Genomic DNA, 15,507 nt, shown 5'->3' on the forward strand with positions numbered 1-15,507 from the left:
TAATTAGTCTCAATGTGTAAAGTTCTAGTATACTGAAGGAATTAAAATTCATAAAATTTGAGGAAAATTTAATTGGTTCATTGAAACTTTTTTCTAAAGAAATTTGAATTATTCGAGTATTAACTATTAAGAAAATATTTTCTTTTGTAATCTTAGGTATATATCTTCTTTTTTTTGTTAAGGCATTTGAGAACAAAGTTCATCTTAGTCTAACTGAATTATCTTTATATGGGCTATGTTTGGCAAACCTAGCTGAAAAGGTAGCTGAAAGTTGAAAAGTAACTGAAAACTGAAAAATTATAAGCTCGAAGCTGAAATCTTAAAAGCTGTTAAGCTAGCTCTTATGCTTAAAAATGTTTGGTAAAATTAACTTTTTGATAAGCTGATAAATGTAAAAAAGACTAAAAAGGACATCTTCATACAATTTAAATAGTTTTAAATTAAATAGGTTTGTTTATATATTAAAATATAAAATAGTGAAATTAATATATTTTAATAAAATATAAAGTAAGAACATATATTTGAAAACATATAAAGTAAAACAAAATGTTTATAATTTATAAGATTAGTTCATACAAAAATCAATGTTCAAACACAAATGTCAAATTGAAATTACAACCAAACATATTGAAGAGAAAAAGTCAAAAAGGTTTTAATTGGGAAGGATAAATGATGTCATTTCTTTATAAGATTAAAGATGGAAAAAAAGTTAGGAAGCTACTAGCTTATTCTGAAACGCTATCTTAAAAAATAAGCTCTTATTTTAAGCTAATAGCTTATTTTAGGAACATTACCAAACAGAACTTATAGCTTATTAGTAGCTTAAAATAAGCTATAAGCTTCTAAATAAGTTCTACCAAACAAGCCATGACTTGATTGTATTGAGGATAGTTTAATTAGATATGAAAATTATAAAAATAATACTTATTTAAATATTTATTATAATTAAATATATAATGATAATAATTTAATTTAATTTTTAAATTTATTGTGAAAGCTATCTATTATAGTCTTCTTAATTTGAACCATCAACCTAAACTAGATTATTTACTTCTAAACTTTTTTGCCGACTAAAATCACAATATAATAGTATGACTTTATCCACTACTAGAAACTTTTTAAATTACGCACAAACTTAATTACAACAAAAGAGAGTGGAAAGTGACACTTGTATGCCCCAATTTCATTCAATTTTATACATCTCCCCTACACCCCAACAAAATATAATGTACACTTTTTGCCCCTCTCTTTCTCTCTCTCTCTCCTTCTTTCTCTCTCTGCTGACGCCTATATCTTTACTCCCAGCACTATCTCCTTCTTCTCGTGCCCAGAAAACTCTCACACATACCCCCCCTTTCTTTTTCCACCTTTCTTTTGCATGTGATTCTTGTAACAACTATTTCCCCTTCATCTCTCTATTTCTCCCTCACTTTCATCTTCTTCTTCACCTTTGTTCCTGGGTTAACATAACCAATTCAAAATGTTGCATCCTGATCGAGAGGATAGTGTTCATGGCGGCTCTTCGAATGTTCTTGTGTGTTCTAGGATGGAGAGTGTTAAGCTCCAGATTATTGATCCTCCTATAAGTTCCTCAAAAAGTAATGTTAGTCCCTGCTCCAATAATGATATCCCAGATCAAGATCACTCCCCTCCTGGCCAGTTTTCAGTCCTACGTGCCTCCTCTCACCCCGTGACACTCAAGGTATTATGTAATGTTTGATCATGGTGTCATTAATTTCTTATGTTCTTTTTTCTGGGTGACGAGAAACCCTAAGCCACTGTCTGAGAGTGAGCGTCAGGTAAACTCTATCTGATTTTAGCTGGTAATAAAGAATCACAAGGAGGTTTATCAGAGAGAGTGTACACTGGTAAATTCTGTCTTGTGATCTTAATCTGTAAAAGATTTAAATTAAATTAGATTGGTTATAGCTGACTGGTTTAAACTAAGAAGGTTAATTGGCCGGCTTATATTATGTGTTGTTTGGATTATGGCTTTGAAAGTTGAAACATCCTTAAACGTTGCAGTTTGAGGATGTTGCGTATTCTATCAAGATAGAGAGCAATGGAGGGAGCTGTTTATTAACGTCGTCTAAACGGAATCAAACTCGAGTTTTACTCAACGGCGTGAGCGGGACGGCGAGGCCCGGCGAGCTTCTGGCGATGTTGGGGCCGTCCGGGAGCGGGAAGACGACGCTGCTGACGGCGCTGGCCGGACGGCTGCCGGGGAAATTCTCCGGCTCCGTGACGTACAACGCCCAACCGATTTCCAGCTCGGTGAAGCGGCGGATAGGATTCGTGACCCAAGACGAGGTTTTGTACCCTCATTTAACCGTCCTCGAGACGCTAACGTACGCCGCTCTGTTAAGGTTGCCGGAGAAGCTGACGAAAGCAGAGAAGGCGGAGCAGGCGGAGATGGTGATCATGGAGCTGGGGCTAAACCGGTGCCGGAATAGCATGATCGGCGGGACTTTGTTCCGCGGGGTTTCCGGCGGGGAGAGGAAACGGGTGAGTATTGGTCAAGAAATGTTGGTGAATCCGAGTTTGTTGCTTCTAGATGAGCCGACCTCCGGGCTGGACTCCACCACGGCCCAGCGCATCGTTGCTACCTTGCGCTGGCTGGCCCGCGGCGGCCGGACCGTCGTTACCACTATCCACCAGCCCTCCAGCCGGCTTTACCGGATGTTTGACGAGGTTTTGGTGCTGTCCGAAGGTTGTCCCATTTATAGTGGAAAGGGCAGCTCTGTCATGGACTATTTTGCAGCCATTGGATATGTTCCTGCTTTCAACTTCATGAATCCTGCAGATTTTCTCCTCGATCTTGCAAATGGTATGAAAATTTTCTCCTCCTTAATCTTATTTGTTTAGTTTCAAAACTACATGCTTAACTACATAGTTCTTTGATTATGGTGTCATAATATTAACAATTTAACCATATCCCTCTCTGGTAAGCTACAATATACCTCTCGAATCGAGTAGGTACTGAACTCGGCCAACCCAACAAAAACTCAACAAAATTTTTTTAAATCCGGAGAAAATCATAACTTTTTAATTACCAAGTTAAAAATCTGACTAACTTGGTTGAAATTGCAGTTTAGTTCCAGAAGTTTGGCATATGAGTAATAATGATGTGGTTGATATTATTCTTTCAGGGAAGTGATGATATGTCCATATTTATCTATAAGTGAAAAAGTGTTTATTGTTAATTCCACATGTGCTAGATATCTAGGATATATATAACAGATATTTTCAGAATTCAGATTAGGATTAACCTTTAGCCAACTTGAGTAAAGTATTACAGGGGTGGCTAGACAGAGGTTAACTATTACTTATACCGTGGCAAGTTAAAATCAACACAAAATCTTAACATAGAACAAGTATTGTTTAGTATATGTCGGTTAAAACCAACACAAAGTCTTGGACATAGATTGAGGGTTTAATTAGTATTGTTAAAACTAACGTTGTCTGCAATCGTCTGCAATCATGACGATAAATGAGTGAGAATTTAAGAATCGAACAGTTAAAACTTATGTTAGATTTAGATTAAGTTGTTTTTATTGTTTTTTTTTTTTAAATAAAATGATGCTTAATGTGTCCACCTTACAAATCAGTGTCAAATGGTTATGTACCGACGATATACACCCTGATTTTTGGGAGTGAGTACTCCCTGCAAAATTAGATTGGTACGGAGACTTAAATTCTTCATGGGTTTTCTTCCGTCTTTCAAACTTTCCTATCTTCCAGGAGGCTAGGGAGGTGGCAAGTGGGTGGGTGGGTGGATTTGTGTCTTCTGTCATACACTACAATATGATTTTCTATCAATTTAGATTGGGTTCATTCTACAAGTAAAGGCAGCTCAGTTGATTCCTAAGTTGTAGACTGTAATTCTGTAAGCACGGATACAGAATCTAGTCATGTCCGTAGCAGTGTATGAATTACACTTTGTGAACATTAAGCACCAGTCCTACCACCTAATGAGTTGTTAAATCACCGTAATTTATCACTCTATTATCTTATTGGGCTGGAGTGCGGGTCCTATGGACGAGGGAATTTCGACTTTAGTGGGAAATGATGGGCTTAGCTTCACTCTCAGTCTCTACATGTCAGTGTCTGATCAGTAACGGTGGGCTAAGGGAGTAAATTAAATGACTGGACATTCTACCTAACTACAAAACACAAGTCAAGCTTAGCTCACAGAAGACTCTCACAAAAACCACACAATAAAAGTCGAGAAAATTATGGGTTTCCATTTCAAGATCCTGACAGCAGTGAATGCAGATTGCTTATGACATCTGCCACCATTTTGATTGAGAAAAAATTGCTAAATGTTAGCTCATTTCTAATACAAGTCAAAATGGGTCTGTTTGGCATTAATGACAGCCAACTATATACAAAGAGCAAGTTGGTACTTACATTAACAGAACCAGCAGACAGGAAACAAGGGAATTCTATTTAAGGACTGTTGGGCTTGTTTTCTAGCTTTGTCTGGGCTTCTTTAGCTCTAATTTGATATGATCTCTGAGTGTGATTAGGAAGAATTGATATCCCTGACATGATTTTCATATCAGATCAATTATGTAATCATACTGTTACCAACAAAACATTTGGGCGACGGTGGAACACGTAGTTACTATTTGATGGTGTGCACCGAGTAAATCCCATCTTGTGACCCTAGCCAATAAAAGACGAGGAAAACTAGCCTAGGTTGCCTGTAGCTGTAGCTGACCAGCTCAAACCAAGAAGACCAATAGCTGCTCCCGGTAGGAGTAAAAATTGAAACTTTGTGATTACCAAATCAACAATCTGACTAACAAAAGATTTTAGATCAGAGATGGCGGGTTTTGATCTTATGTGCTAGTTTGTGATTGATTTAGATAAGATGAACAAGTAGGGATTTAATTTGCCCAAAATTAATAGTAATAATAAAATCATGCTTTATTTCATCTTTAACTTTACAATTCTGTCCACTTGTTTAATCAAAAGCTAGTCAATTATGAAATAATGAGCAAAAGTTAATTGACTGCTTTTCTGCTTTCTTCATGTTATTACAGCTTTATACTTTGGTTTCTCTTTTCTCCTTTTTCTTTCAGGTCCCATTAGGGAAACATATTGACCTGTGTAGATTACAGCTAATCTGTGCATTTTGATTTGATTCTGTGCTAATCATTCATGTTTTGTTCATTACTTTTTCTCAAAAAGGTTTTTTGAGTTCATGGGAATAACTGTTGCAGGTATAGCCCCTGATACAAGGCAGGATGATCAACATGAATTGGTTGGAAGACCAGAGAATGTTGACAGCCAAACTTCAACTAAGCAGTTCTTGATTTCCTGTTACAAGAAGAGTGTTAAGAAGGAGGAGGTGGAGAGGAGCTCCCATGATTCAATTCGAGCAGGCAGGAGGAATTCGCCATTGAGAAGTATGTTAATATCTCTGTATTGTTGCATTTTAGGTGGGAGAGGGAAACTCACAGTCATTATTTATTGGGTAAATCCAGTCTTGTTACCCTAGTAGATAAAAAATCACAAGGAGATAAATCAGCCTAGGTTACTCATAGTTGGGTCAAACCAAGAAGGTCAATAGGCCGTTTTCATTGGAAGTAGAATTTGTAATCGACTCAAATTAAGAAAGCAGCTCGGAGCCGAATTCGTAACCGGCTCAAGCCAACAAGGCCAAATGTTGCCTATAGGTTGCCCATAGCCGGTTTAAACTAAAGAAGGCTAATAGACTGCTCTTGTTGGGAACCGACTTTGTAACTGATTCAAACCAAGAAGACTAATGTTACCTATAGGTTGTCCATAGCTGGCCGGCTCAAACCAAGAAGGCTAATAGGTCGCTTCCGTTTAGAGTTCAACTTGTAACCGACTCAAAATAAGAAGGCTAATGTTGTTCATAGTTGATCGATTCAAACCAAAAAAACTAATAGGTTACTCAAGTCAAACTTGTAATAGGCTCAAACCTATAAGGTCAATGTTGTCCATAATGGACCGGCTCAAACTAAAAAAACCAATAAGCTTTGATTTTTTGTCTATAGCTCCCACCAAGTAAACAACATAACCAAATTGGGTGGGGGAGGTTTTTGTTGCCCAAATGGGAACTCATTACAGAGGTTTTTTGTTCTGTTTTTAAGGTTCTGAAGAACAATGGACAACAAGCTGGTGGCTGCAGTTCAGTGTGTTGTTGAGCAGAGGCCTAAAGGAAAGAAGACATGAATCCTTTTCTGGGCTGAGGATTTTCCAGGTGGTGTCTGTGTCATTTCTCTCAGGGCTTCTATGGTGGCACTGTGACACAAACCACATTCAAGATCAGGTACTCATAACTTATATAACCTATAACCTCTACATATTCTGCATTTTCTTTCCCAACTTCACAGTTTTTTAGTACTATTGACTCTGTTACATAATTAACCATTTCTCCCCCAATTCTCACAGGTGGGATTACTCTTTTTCTTCTCAATCTTCTGGGGATTCTTCCCAATGTTCAACGCCATCTTCGCCTTCCCACAAGAACGCCCAATGCTCATCCGGGAACGCTCCTCAGGAATGTACCGCCTGTCCTCCTACTACTTTGCTCGAACCGTGGGCGATTTGCCAATGGAGCTCGTCCTCCCGACTATATTCGTCACCGTTACTTATTGGATGGGCGGGCTAAAACCGTCCCTCCTAACCTTCACCTTAACCCTCCTCATCATCCTCTTCAACGTCCTCGTCTCCCAGAGCCTCGGCCTGGCCCTCGGGGCCATCCTGATGGACGTTAAGCAGGCCGCCACGCTCTCCTCGGTCATGATGCTCGTGTTCTTGTTGGTGAGTGGATACTACATTCAACACATCCCAGCTTTCCTCACATGGATGAAATACACATCTTTTAGTCACTTCAGTTATAAGCTTCTTGTGGGGGTTCAGTACCCTGAAAATGAGGTTTATGAGTGTGGGGTTGGGAGGCAATGCAGGGTGAGGGATTTTGAAGGGATTAAGTGTCTTGACATTGGTAATATGGTGTTTGATGTTGCTGCTTTGGGTGCCATGCTTGTGGGGTTTAGGATTTTGGCCTATGTTGCCTTGAGGGTTCGATAGTTTAAGGATGTTTAGTGGGGTTGGTTATAATAATCTGATTGCAACAGAGGTTAGGAGGGAGTAATATTGATTAAGAGATGTCTTCCTTGAATCTCATCAGTCACTCTGAGAATTATTAAAGTGTAAATTTGATATGTATTTACTCTAAGCAATTAATTTATAATTAATGAGTTTATTAGTTTCCAGTAATACTACTTGCACTTTGAGGTTTTACTCTACTTACATCAGTTACATGACATACTCTGCTCATTCAAAAAAAAAAAAAAACAAAGTAAAAAAGAAAGTAAGTTCTAAGTCAATTGTTATACCATGGACGCATGGATCAAGGTCCACAACACATTCAGATGATGTACTTACAATTAATATATTATGTACCTTCAATTAATAAATTATGTTACAAGTTGGTTGGGTTGTTGACTTGGTAACCACAAGATTCCAAGTTTGACTCTCAGTGAGAGCGGCCTATTGGCTTTTTTTTTGTATGAGCCCAACCTATTGACCTTCTTGGTTTGAGTCGTAAACAATCTAGGCTAGTTTATCTCTTTGTGGTCATTTACCCTCTTTGTAGTCATTTACCACCAGCTAAGGTCAAAAGGCAAACTCAATGCACACCCTTAGAGAATGATTGTTTTATTGGGACCAAGTCCACCATAAACCGTGTATAAAGAATACAACTTGGATTACTGGGCCCAACAGGATGGGAAAAATATCCGAGGTCATGACCATAAGACAAGAGGGCCCACAACAAGACTAAGGCCCAAGGAATAGGCTATTGATCAACTAGGCTAAAGAGAATAATCGAACCCAACAGACGGGTAGAAAGTAAGAACCAAGGACCACTGGACTATAGTGCTTGTAGTGTTGACATGTCCTGATAAGAAGCCAAGCGCCTTATTTATAAATTATAATAACTTTCCTCCTCCTTGAACTGTCAACGTGTACACCTTAGGATCACGCTTCAGCCCCCTGCGCCACGTGGTCCACGTACCACCACTGCACACCACACCACACACCGCACCGCACCCCCACCCCCCACACCCCCTCCTTTGTCACATCATGCGACTGGTGGCGCGAAGGGGCACCAGGCCGCGGCACGACCGCGACCAGTGCGCTTGCCGACAGCCAGCCGGCGACACCCTTAACCGCTCGGACCTATCTCACCCCAGCCCACTAGCACAAGCCCAACAAGTCGTAACCCATGCCCAATATCCCCATCAGAGAGTAACTGCAGGAGTAAACATAGTTTTCATTTTTCTTTTTCTTTTATCAATAAAATCACCCTACTATATGCATGACAGTCTTACAATCTGGGGTCCATATATCATATTCCTTTAGTTTTTGATACATCTGATTGGGAATCAGGGGTAATAAGCTAATTATGATTTGAACTCAAATCTGCTATCTGAAAAACAGTGTACAAAAACTTATTATTCTTCAAATGATATTCTTTTTTTTTTTTTCTAGTGGATGTAACATCTTTCCTCTGTATCTGAGTTCCCATTTTCTGTGAGCTACTTAAAATAGTAAAATGCCAAGCTATGATGCCAAAGGCAAGTAGGCAACTAGCAAGCAAATTATTCTGTGGATCCGGATCTACCTTGCAAGGTGAATCTATACACAATTTAAAAGTTCACAATTTACGTTTTAAAAATTTGCAATTTGTATATTACAAACAGACAATGTTAATATATACTCCGTATGTAATTGATTACCATGTTCTGTAATCACAAGTTATTTTCAAATACTGCAGTATTAATAGATTATGATTTGATGAACCTGTAATTTATTCACAACTTCCCTTCTACAGTTTTTGACTTAAAAAAATAATTTATATTCTAAAAATTCACAATTCCAATACAAAAAATGCACATCAATTGGTGCAGAACTACGTCGTTTAGGACCGGTGCCCACCTTGCAAGATCAATCGTTATACCCTGCACCACGGTGCACATAGCAATGTGCACCACGTACGTAAAATGACGTCGTTTTGGTGTTAGTAGACGCGGACGCGAATGACTCAGGAAATTCATTATCTATAATACACATAATCATTATATAGAATACACAGAACGTTTGCCTAGAATACACAGAATGTTTGCCTATAATACACAGAATATTGACGCAAAATACACAGAACTCATCCTCCTAACATTTGAATGCACAAACACATCACAACTTGTGTTAATAACATGAATACACATAATATTTACACAAAATACACAGAACTCATCCTCTTAAACATTCGAATGCACAAACACATCACAACATGTGTTACTAACATGAAATCACAACATGTGTTACTAACATGAATACACATAACGGTTGCCTATAATACACAGAACGGTTGCCTAGAATACACAGAATGATTGCCTGGAATACACAAAATATTAACATAAATACATAGACTGGCCGAAACGGGAAACGTGATTTCCAAAAAAAACGGACGATTAGTTTACAATGCTCAAAACGACGTCGTTTAGGTACGTGGTGCACATTGCTATGTGCACGGTGGTGCACAGTATAATTTGCCTTGCAAGATGGACCCTGGCCCATGGTATAACAACTCCAACTAGCATAGGTGGGCCAGGCTGGACCGACAATCTCAAAATGTAAATTCGAGCCTATTTGTATTACATTTTAAGGTGAACTACTGGTACAATATGACTCGTAATAATACCAAGCCCAAGCCCATGTGAGTCTGGCCCGGGTCAACACAACACACTTATATATATAGTCATTCTAGAAAACAACATACTTTTTTTTTATCCCGATATAATAAAAATTTACCAAGTAATCTACACAATTGTTCCCGGCCTTTGGAAATTTATTACACCCTGCATCCAACCTCAACTTCTTGCAGATCAGAATAGCATTTGGCATATATTTGAGATAAGCATATTTGGTGTGCCAATTGACAAAGGACTAGAAATTAACCTCCATTTGATGAGGATATATTCTAAATACACTACTCAACTAACAACAGGCCAAATCAAATTTTATTTTGGGAAAAAAAAACAAGCCAAGCTACCTGTTAAAGGTACATTGGTACATCAGAATTGATCCCCTAAATAATGGCAGTTAAAATATATGCTAAGCATCAGATGCAGTAACTTTTGCAAGGGTTTCTAGTTCAGTGGTTCCATTAAATCCACTTGCCATAGAGTGGTATAAATAGGTGTCTTCAGAGGGAGCTGAAGCCCATCATCACTACCATCAAGCTAGCAATTAAGCTTATATTTGCTCATACAAATATCTCTTTGTGAAGAAGAATTCAGAAGATGGCCTCCATGAAGCTTGAGAAACCTGCTGGCTCTCAACCTGCTGCCCCTTCCAAGAAGGAGGCCAAAGCTCCGGCCTCCAAATCGACCCCCAAGAAGCCTCGAGAGCCCAAGAAGAAGGTAAAAGTCACTGCTAGAAATCCTGTGATTTTATGTGATCGTTCAGAAGTACATGGTTGGAAATTGAGGGTTTCTGTTAAAAAAAACACCTTTTCCAACCACTCTCGATACTAGTTAAAGTGATCACCGGTCACTTTTTCTGGTAGTAAAAAACTTTAGTCAGTTAGGTTGTCAATGTCAACCCTAATTTTCTAGGTTTGAAATTTCTTGTTTTTGCAAATTTATTTGGTTAATTTGGTGAATAATTTTATGAAGCCCATGGACCCTAAGAAGAAGGTAAAAGTCACGGTGAAAATTCTGTGATTCTCATGCGATCACCAAAAAGTGGTTAGAAATTGAGGGTTTTTTTTTGAAAAGGCCTTTTTCAACCACTCTCATACCAATCAAAGTGATCATCATTGGTCATTTCTTTTTTTTTTTTAATGAAATTTAGTCATTTAGATTGTCAGTGTCAACCAAAATTTTTTGGATTTGGATTGTTGTTTAGGCAAATTAATTTGTTTGGTTAATTTGGTGAATAATTTTATGAAACCCCTAGAACCTAAGAAGAAGGTAAAAGTCACGGCAGGAAATCCTGTGATTTTTATGCGATCACCAGAAAATGGTTAGAAATGGAAGGTTTTTGGTTAAAAATGCCTTTCTTTTCAACCATTCTCGATGCCAATCAAAAAGAACATCATTGGTCACTTTTTGTGAACCCCAATTTTTTGGATTTGGATTCTTGTTTACGCAAATTAATTTGTTTGGTTAATTTGGTGAATATTATAATGAATTGTGCTCTTTGTTTTGCATGCAGACATCAGGTAGCAAGTCATCTGCTGCTAAAAACTAAGGAGAAGGATGATTGAAAAGTTTAAGACTTAAAGACTCTATATATATATGTATGATGTATCTGTGTGATTTTCATATAAAGCAGATGTGGCTGCTGGTTTTAGTTTTTGCATGATGTAATTAAAGCACTTACTGGCTTGTAAGCTTGATTGCATCTGCCTTATAATGTTATATTTGCCTTAATGGTTTTTATTCTCTATTTCAATCTTTTTTTCTTTTTTTTTTTGGTTAAATCTGACACATAATAATTGATTATGGCCTGGTAACATTATTAGCTTATTACATTGTAATATCTGTGTATGGAGCTAATATCGACGATTGAGGCTTGATCTCATGACCGATTATATGGAGAGTCAGTACATGTCATTTAAGCACAAAGTGTTGTTTGACTTGGTTAAACAACTAATATAAGTATTTGATTAATTAGTTTTTTGTAACAACTTATTGCTCCAAAACGCTAAAATTCAAAAAGAACTTTTCCGATCAGCTTTTTGAGAAAGTCATTTTTCATGTAATCAACTATCAGCTAACAGTTAATTCACCAAACATCTTTCTACAATACGCTAACGCTATTAACTAGTCAAACTCATTATTGCAATCAGCTAACCGCTATAAGCTATATACCAAACACCACATATATATGTCTGACGAGGGTCTCCTAATTTAGGAAAATATTCCTCAAATTCTACTCTCAATTTTTACTCTCACAAAAATTTTATGTTGACATTTTCATTGGGGCCCGGAGAATGAATATAATATAACTAATCATCAATTGTTACATCAATGAGTAAAATCTAAGCAGTTTTTTTTTTTTTTTTTTTGTTTTGTTTTTTGAAACACTCCATCAAAACCCTCAAACACCTTTAAATTAAACACATGATTATTTACAAGTAGTACTTATTTTTATATTTTTTCAATCTTTTTTTGTTTAAAGAATCAATGTCTTACCATCAGGTTGGATCATGTGGTCACCTATTTGGACTGGTAAAATGATTTAAGCATCATCCAGAACAAAAATAAATAAATAAATAAAGTCCATAAACTTTTTATATTTTATTACTTAATATATCCCCATAAGGAAGCAAAGGAAAGTAACTTATAGCTACAGAGATGGAATAATAATTATTGCCTTCAAAGGGTGTCAGGATAAATAGAATACGATTCTCATACTTAAACATTATGAGTGGGTTTATCTAGTGCACACCATCATACTGCAAATTTTCTACTCAACTCATTTATTTATTTGATAATATATATATATCCTTAGCCCGGTCGCAGATTACATGCTTGGTTTAATTGCAGTTGCGATGGTAAGGATTGCATGGTGGCTTTTTTGGGGGGGCAGGAAAACAGCTGCTGTACCTCGAACCATTACATATGGGTTTTTTCTTCAAAGGTTTGTAAACTACATGGCCTGTTGCGTGCCCCAAGTCTCCTGATGCCGAGACTGAAATAAAGTATGTAAAAAATAACTGAGATGTGATAACTCGTTATAAAATTTTGATCAATTTAAAGACAACGAGTAGATCAAAACAAAAAAATATGAACGATATTGGCAAGAGAAATGTACCTTGAGTTTCAGCAAAGAGTTTCCTAGCAGATGTTAGGGGCGAAACAATAGTCAAGAGGAGGAGTATGAGAACAAGAGAAAAGGGTTTGGTATTCATGGCTGATATGTATAGTAGGTGTAGTCTGTAGATTTTGTATACACACAATTGAGCTATATATATGGCTCCTTTTATAGGCATATTGTGCACTGATGATGAGGATTTGTTAGGCTGCGTTTTGAAGAGTCAAATACTCAAATTTAGTATCTACCATTGAAACATGAGGTGGATTATTAAGCAAGTATAAAAAAATAACTTCTGGCATAGAATGAATACTTGATCGAGCAATTGGTATGAGGCCACACGGATCCAATACTATTACACAAGTATAAGGAAATAATAGGTTTTAATTTGCATCACTGATGCTAACTCAAGTGGTAGACCACCTGACCTAAAATCACCGCACCAACAACAGGGTGATATTTTGGAACTAGGATTGCCGGATTAAAAATTAGACTCTCCAAATTGACAAGAATGTGTAAAAATAAATCACTTAAGTTAATAATAGAGACTCACTGAGAGACTATTTGTGCTACATCAATGCTTTATTATTATGATAGTTGTGAATGCTGTCCTACAATCCATACATTATTTTTGCAACTTGCAAGTCAATGTATAAGTCTTCACACTAGACATACATGTTCACATCATCACATGGAAAATTGGAAGGACTAAGACAATTGAAAAGCCGTCGGTTTTGACAAGTCCACGTAAAATCATGGCTTCGAATTTGTGCTAAAAATATCTTGCGTTGTAACACATTATGATTGATTACATGTCTACTTTAAAAGTGTCCCATAATTTAATAATAAATCAATTGTAACGTGTTGTATCAGACTATTCTTAGCAAATTAATTGAAATAATGAGGCAATCCCAATGAATTGAAGTTAGTCGAGTTTGTTGGTCTGGCAACTATAAGATTTTAAGTTCGACTCAAGGGGAAGAGCTGAGATCTACTGACCTTTTCGATTACAATCAATTAACTTTGAAAAATCTATGCTAGCTAGTTTACCTCATTTTAATCATTTACAAATTAAAATCACAAGACAGATTTTACCAAAAATACACAGGTCGGTGTATTTGATTGTAGGGCCTCATCCGGGTTTAGTCAAGTGATATTTTTCTTTTGAAGTGTATGGTATATAGTTCATTTCCTACAACAGAAGTTCATTCATTTGCATTGCGCATGATATCGACTACCCCAATTGTCAATTGATATTAAATACAACAAGAAGACTTATAAACGCAAAAATTATAGCTCGGTGAACTTGCGAATAATCAATAAATATATTTAGAAAATACCATATCTAAATTTGTAATTGATAATCTTTATCTTAAATCTTATGTTATCTTGTTATTAAATCTAAAAACATAATAAATGTAAATGAATGTTATACCCCTCATTTATGTCCATTTTTTCCGTTAAGTTTTTTTGTACATTATGCTATAAAAGTTGTACTACATTATATTTTGGACAAATATACCCCTACCGTTATTACTTCTGTTATCTTTTCCACTATTGTTACTATGCACATGCATCCACCATATATTTTCTTATCTTCTTCAATAATAATAATATATACACATTAAATGTTAGAGTTATATGTTAGTTATTTTTTAAAATATAAATATCCAATTTATAAAAATATTTTACATTATTATTATTATTATTTACTATATTAAAATTTAAATAAATTTAAAATTTTAATATGAAATACTAATATTAGGCACCTATTTTTTGCGCATCGTGTATAAGAAAAACTAGTAAAATATAATAAAAGTTAATAATGGAAATTTATAACAGGAATAAAAAATTTGTTGTATAGTTTTTTTTTTTTTTGAAATACTATTGACCCTGTTACATGTAGTATCTGTCCATATACTTTCTCAACCTACTAAAACCCAACAAATTCAACATTGCCCCCACTGAGGCTCGAACCCATAACCTCCCACTTGAGAGAATCACTTCATACCGCTTGATCACAAGGCCTTCAGCTTGTTGTATAGTTAAATGCACTGTTAACTTATACAATGTACTTTTCTACTATACATTCACAAATTCTTTTCAATTTTGACATTCTTCCACATCCTTTTACTCCTCTAAGTTGTTAACACTACTAAATATCACTGTTAAATATAATAACATGTAAATTGTGCTTATTTTATTATAGACTCACAAATTCTTTCTAATTTTATATTTTTTATTTACAAATAATATATTAATTATTGGGAAAAGGGTCGAATAGGCACTCGAACATTTCATAAGAAGTCAATTTGGTCCATGAACTTTTAAAACGTGCAATTAGACCCTCAAACATGTTAAAATAAGACAATGAAGCCCACGAACAGGTAATTGACCTGTTATTACATGTCATTTGGATTTTCCGGCCACCGGCGACCGGTGGCACTTTCCGGCGACCTGTGGCACTTTCCGGCGACCGGCAAATTAAAATTTATGCTTCCTCCATTAATCCGGCGTGTATATAAACATGGATTGCCCCCATCCATCTGCTCACTTCATCCTTTCTTATCATTTCTCTTCACTCTTCAAACGTAAGAATTTAAAAAAAAAAAAATTGTTGAAAACCCTGGGTTCCTTCTT

General features: G+C 36.3%; 1 protein-coding gene and 2 long non-coding RNA genes across 3 annotated transcripts; 2 read left to right on the forward strand and 1 right to left on the reverse strand.

The window, feature by feature from the left end:
- Positions 1 to 1,270: 1,270 nt before the first annotated feature.
- On the forward strand, positions 1,271 to 7,257 carry LOC116025625 (ABC transporter G family member 21). The gene is made up of 5 exons (XM_031266926.1): positions 1,271 to 1,702; positions 2,026 to 2,827; positions 5,229 to 5,414; positions 6,126 to 6,304; positions 6,427 to 7,257. The coding sequence occupies exons 1-5, from the start codon at positions 1,481 to 1,483 to the stop codon at positions 7,066 to 7,068; spliced, it is 2,031 nt and encodes a 676-aa protein (XP_031122786.1). The 5' UTR covers positions 1,271 to 1,480; the 3' UTR covers positions 7,069 to 7,257.
- Positions 7,258 to 10,251: 2,994 nt separating this feature from the next.
- On the forward strand, positions 10,252 to 11,496 carry LOC116025844. The gene is made up of 2 exons (XR_004099724.1): positions 10,252 to 10,466; positions 11,263 to 11,496. It is a non-coding gene; the product is annotated as an uncharacterized LOC116025844 (long non-coding RNA).
- Positions 11,497 to 12,326: 830 nt separating this feature from the next.
- LOC116025773 lies at positions 12,327 to 13,021 on the reverse strand. Its single transcript, XR_004099720.1, has 2 exons — positions 12,868 to 13,021; positions 12,327 to 12,744 (listed from the first exon to the last, which is right to left on the reverse strand). It is a non-coding gene; the product is annotated as an uncharacterized LOC116025773 (long non-coding RNA).
- Positions 13,022 to 15,507: the final 2,486 nt, after the last annotated feature.

This window comes from Ipomoea triloba, chromosome 7 (genome assembly GCF_003576645.1).
Source record: "Ipomoea triloba cultivar NCNSP0323 chromosome 7, ASM357664v1".
Taxonomy (NCBI): Eukaryota; Viridiplantae; Streptophyta; class Magnoliopsida; order Solanales; family Convolvulaceae; genus Ipomoea; species Ipomoea triloba.